The following is a 5,000-nucleotide window of genomic DNA, read 5'->3' as shown; positions in this document are numbered from 1 at the left end:
GTTTTGCAGAACTTCTAGCCTTCAAGTGTCTGGGGCTAATTTTCAAGAAGACTATGACACTTTCGTAAAACACACACACACACACACACACACACACACACAGAGAGAGAGAGAGAGAGAGAGAGAGAGAGAGAGAGAGAGAGATCTTTGAATAGGAAAATAAGTAAATCTTTCCAATGTCCAAAAAACTTTGTCACTATTTAAGACAAGTATCTCCATCCCTCCCTCCCTTCACCATCCCCATTTTCCTCCCCTCATCATCACTTTAACATACTCCCTTTCCTCCCTTCTCTTCCCTGCACATAACCTCATTCCTTCCCATTTTGTCCCATCCCCTTTTCTTGGAACTCGTATCTTCCAGCGAATACCTTAACTCGGTACACTTTACATAAAAATTATTCTGTTCAAAATAATGAAGCTGGAAATCGCTCTGGTGTTCTTCGTGGGCCTGGCACTGAAGGTTGCCGAGTGTCATGAGCTGCCCTCGTGGGAGGTGCTCGAGTCCAAGAGGCTGGAGTATAAACAGCGCCTCCAGACCTTCCTCAGCAGCAAGGACCACGAGCGCCAGACTTGGGCGCTGCAGGAATCATCCGTCAAGGACCAAAACAGACTCCTAGACGTGTCCTTGACGGTACAGAGGCTGCAGGCCATTGCCCACAGAAGCAACAGGGACCTTCGTGCCCTCATAAAGACCACCAAGAAGAGGCGCGAGGCTGCAGAGCGCAAAGCCCACGAAAATGCCAAGTTACAGCGAGAACAGAAGGCCGCCCTGGAGGGCCGCTTGCGGAGCACAAAGCTGCAGCTCCAAAAGGCCCAGGAAAAACAGGCGGCCAGTGGCCGTGCCCTACTCCAGCGAGCACAGACAGAGGCTACAAAGATACAAGCCACGCTGGAGGAAGCGGCCAATCTCCGCACCCTCACTCAGGAGATTGACGCCGCAACGGAGATGATTCGCGCCCACCAGGAATGGAGAGACAACGGAAGGCTCAGCTGGTGGCGACGCTCCCTCTCCTCCCTCTTTACTGCAATGGGGACATCCAAGACGACGCAGGAACAGTATAATGACACTCCGCAAGACGTCGGTCCCGCAAGCTTGTCTGCAACAGATACCCAAAGTTACGATGACCACACAGACGACCAGCCTGACTCTGGAATCAGCACTGACGAGGCCACAGAAACAAAGGCACTCCCAGAGGATAATGGCCCAGGTGACAACACCGAAGGGGACACTGAGGCTGAAGACGCACCAGCAGAGGCCCGCCCCTCACAGGATAATGATCCTGATGAAACCGCCGAAGGGGACACTAAAGCTGAAGACTCACCAGCAGAGGCTCGCCCCTCAGAGGATAACTACCCAGATGACACTGCCGAAGGGGACACTGAGGCTGAAGACGCACCAGCAGAGGCCCGCCCCTCACAGGATAATGACCCTGATGAAACCGCCGAAGGGGACACTAAAGCTGTAGACGCACCAGCAGAAGCCCGCCCCTCAGAGGATAACTACCCAGATGACACTGAAGAATGGGACACTGAGGCTGAAGACGCACCAGCAGAGGCTCGCCCCTCACAGGATAATGACCCTGATAACACCGCCGAAGGGGACACTAAAGCTGTAGACTCACCAGCAGAGGCCCGCCCCTCACAGAATAATGGCGACAGGACGCCCTCCACATGGCCAATGTACCTGTGCCTGTACGCTGCAGTGAGTGTGGCCATCACTGTCGCCAGAATGAATGCCAAGTGCCGCACACACCACCGAGGCACTCCTTGATCCCTCCGCGTGCTCAATGCCGCACTCCCTTACGGCACTGTGAATGATGCCACGCGTCGGGCTGTCCGTCTCTGTGAGTGGCTGTAACACATCTTGAGAAGGGCGTCAACACGCGGCCCTGGAACCACACACACACACGGCCACACGGAATTACCATCAGCATCCTCAGTGCGTGGGTGCAGACTCGTGGTGCACGGGCGTCACCATCGCCAGCGCGGCCATCGTCACAATCGCTCCCGTCGCTGCAATCACAATCGTATCACCGGCCACGATCGATTGTGATTGCGGCGACGGGAGCGATTGTGACGATGGCCACGCTGGCGATGGTGACGCCCGTGCACCACGAGTCTTCCCCCACACACTGATGATGGCGATGGTGATGCGTGTGGCCGCGCGTGTGTGTGGTTCCAGGGCCGCGTGTTGACGCCCTTCCCAAGATGTGTTCCAGCCACTCACAGAGACGGACAGCCCGACGCGTGGCACCATTCACAGTGCGGTAAGGGAGGCGACATTGGGGAGGCGAGGGATAGTGTTGTATAATGGCGGCACCACACCAAGCATTCATGTCTCTCTTATCTTTTCTTCTTTCTTAATCATCTACTTGACAAGTAACTTTTGTATATCCCACATCTCTACTTAATGTAAACACTCACGCAGATTCTGGTGCTGCCGCTCGTGGTCCTCGATTGGAGAACCATAGAAATGCCCTTAAAAATCCATGCCACTTCAACTAGAGAGATTTTAAATGTAGTGGAGGCACGGCGTGGAAGTATTTCAGAATGTGGTTCCAACAATGCCATCCCGGAGAGTGTGAGCATGGCTGGTTCTCGCGGGTCTCCAGGCTGTTGTTTCTCTGTGCCTTGCGTTACGTAATCTAGCAGCGTGTGCCTCTGCCAACTCTGATACGTATTACATTTCCCTGGTGACTTCTCTCCTCTAGTTGGCTTGTCTCATCGTTAGTGCTGTGGAAAAGAGACGCCAACTCATGAAGGTCGCACATAAGAGAGAGAGAGAGAGAGAGAGAGAGAGAGAGAGAGAGAGAGAGAGAGAGAGAGAGAGAGAGAGAGAGAGAGAGAGAGAGAGTCCCTTCCCAAATTCAATGACCAAAGACAATAGTGCGTATATTCCTTGCTATGACTTCTTGCCTGGTCCCACTCCCTGCCGTCCTCCTCCCGGGCCCGCGCTGCTGAGTGGTGACTGCAGCAAACACTCGCACAGTCTATATTGTCCTGAAAATATTGCGCCTAGTTTACTGCTGCGTTCACCCGAATTTCAAATGAATTAATCTCGACTTCGTTTCCATTCATTTTCCTCCGCCCTTGTTTATTCTCGCCGTCTGTCCTGATTATATCCGGATTATACTTCGCTCCGGCACTTACTTTGCAATCCCATTTGTTCTCCTCCGCCGTAACTAAAGACGCTTCTATTTGTGTCTTCCTCAGCCTTCCTCAACGCCGGCTGTGGCTTCTGGGGACGAGCGCAGCCCACGGAACCCCAGCGGCCGACTCCTCCTACAGACAAGCCTCCTGATCACCACGTCAAACAGCAACAGATGCAACAGCAACCCCAGCAATATCAAGCGCCGACACAGCAGCAGCAGATACAGCAAACATATCAACCTCCCAATCCTTATCGCCATCCCCAACAGTAGCAGCAACAGGAACAGGTATATCAGAATGGCGCAGCGCAGAGTCAGCCACGCACATATCAGCAGGCGCCTCACCCTTACCCCCCAATGTCGGCGCCTCAGCAGCAGCACCACCAGGCCTACCCCGCCGTCACCACGCAGCAGGTAAGGTCGCACTGCTTGTCTGCTGCTGAGGGATCTGGATGAGTGAATGTTGGTGTGCTGTGCTGGTAATGAGTACAGAAGGGTTTGGTGATGAGGAAGGGTGTAGGTGAAATATAGCACAGGGAAGTGGTGTGTTTTTTCAGGGTAAGAATTAATGGCATATATTGAGACGGTTTGAATAATAAATAAATGTTTTTTTTTTTTTTTTTATACAAAGTAACGTAATCGATACCATAACAACCTATTTTTTTCAGTCCCTTTTTTTCCATAGCCAAAAATCTTTGACATATTTTTCATCCTCAATTTTTATTCCTTGCCATTTTTTTTTTTTTTTTATCCAGGATATATGATAAAGTTTCCAATCACATTTTTTTTTATGACGCTTTTTCCTGTTCCATTTTTTCGAGCATCCCTACCAAAGTGGAAATCACAACCTAGCAACGAGTAAATGGTGACTTAGTGACGTGTACATACAAACAAGTGAGGTGTTGTCTAAGTAGCAATCACCATCCATGCAGTAGTGAAAGAAAGCTGACTTGGTGATGTGTATAAAGATAAATGACATGTAGTCCTTATAGTGATCACCATCCAATAATGCCCATGACTCACCAGTATTGTGACGTGGTGACGTGAACAGACAAAGGAGAATCATCATGAAGAAATGCCCCAGGACTCATTAGTTGTGTGACCTGATGCTTCAGTGTGTTTTGGTGGAAGCACTGATAAATCTACGTCACACCTTACACTTGATTAAACATTTAGTAACATCCTGTACAGACACACACTGCTTCAACAATGAATACATACAAAAAAAGGTGTACAGCAATAATAATAATGATAATACTCTATGTTACACTATTTCACTGGTGACCTGGTGATGTGTAGAGACGAGCAGGAATCAGGACTCTATAACACTCCAAGACTTGTATACTTTTACGACCTGGTGATCTACAGACCAGAATCATCATCCATTAACGTCAGAATTCAATGTATATTATTTTAACTTAATCTGTAGAGACAAATAGGAGCCACCAGGCAATAATACCCCTTGATTCATCAGTAATGGCTCTCACCCCCTCACCCTTGACCTTTCACGATTCAGTTCACTAAGCGGCTTCCGACACACGCCATCTCCTACTGAGCACTTACTCTCCCCGATTCTCCCTTTCACTCACTGCTTCCGCTCCCTTCAGTCCCCTACACGCACTCTTTCTTTCCTTATTTTATCTCTCCTCCCTCCCTTTAGTCTCCTACACCCACCGTTTCCTCCCTCAGTTCATCTTTCGCTCCCTCCCTACTCCTTCCTCCCTCATTTTATCTTTCCCTCGTTCCCTTCCGTTCTCTTCACCCACTGTTTCCTCCCTCAGTTCATCTCTTGCTCACTCCCTTCAGTTCCTTACTTCTCTCTTTCCTCCTTCAGTTCTCTCACTCCTCACA

At 50.1% G+C, this 5,000-nt stretch overlaps 1 protein-coding gene across 10 annotated transcripts in view; it reads left to right on the top strand.

The window, feature by feature from the left end:
• LOC135112183 (uncharacterized) overlaps window positions 1–5,000 on the top strand; it is a 46,304-nt gene that overhangs the window by 39,539 nt on the left and 1,765 nt on the right. For all 10 annotated transcript variants that reach the window (XR_010274104.1, XR_010274109.1, XR_010274103.1 and 7 more), the window contains one exon: window positions 3,214–3,563. Coding sequence is in view for 4 of the 10 variants with exons in the window: in XM_064026330.1 (XP_063882400.1) it covers window positions 3,507–3,563 (57 nt within the window). In the remaining 6 variants the exon portion in view is untranslated. The remainder of the gene's footprint in view (window positions 1–3,213; window positions 3,564–5,000) is intronic.

This window comes from Scylla paramamosain, chromosome 2 (assembly GCF_035594125.1).
Source record: "Scylla paramamosain isolate STU-SP2022 chromosome 2, ASM3559412v1, whole genome shotgun sequence".
NCBI classification, from domain to species: Eukaryota; Metazoa; Arthropoda; class Malacostraca; order Decapoda; family Portunidae; genus Scylla; species Scylla paramamosain.
This window is presented reverse-complemented; position numbering and strand designations above follow the sequence as displayed.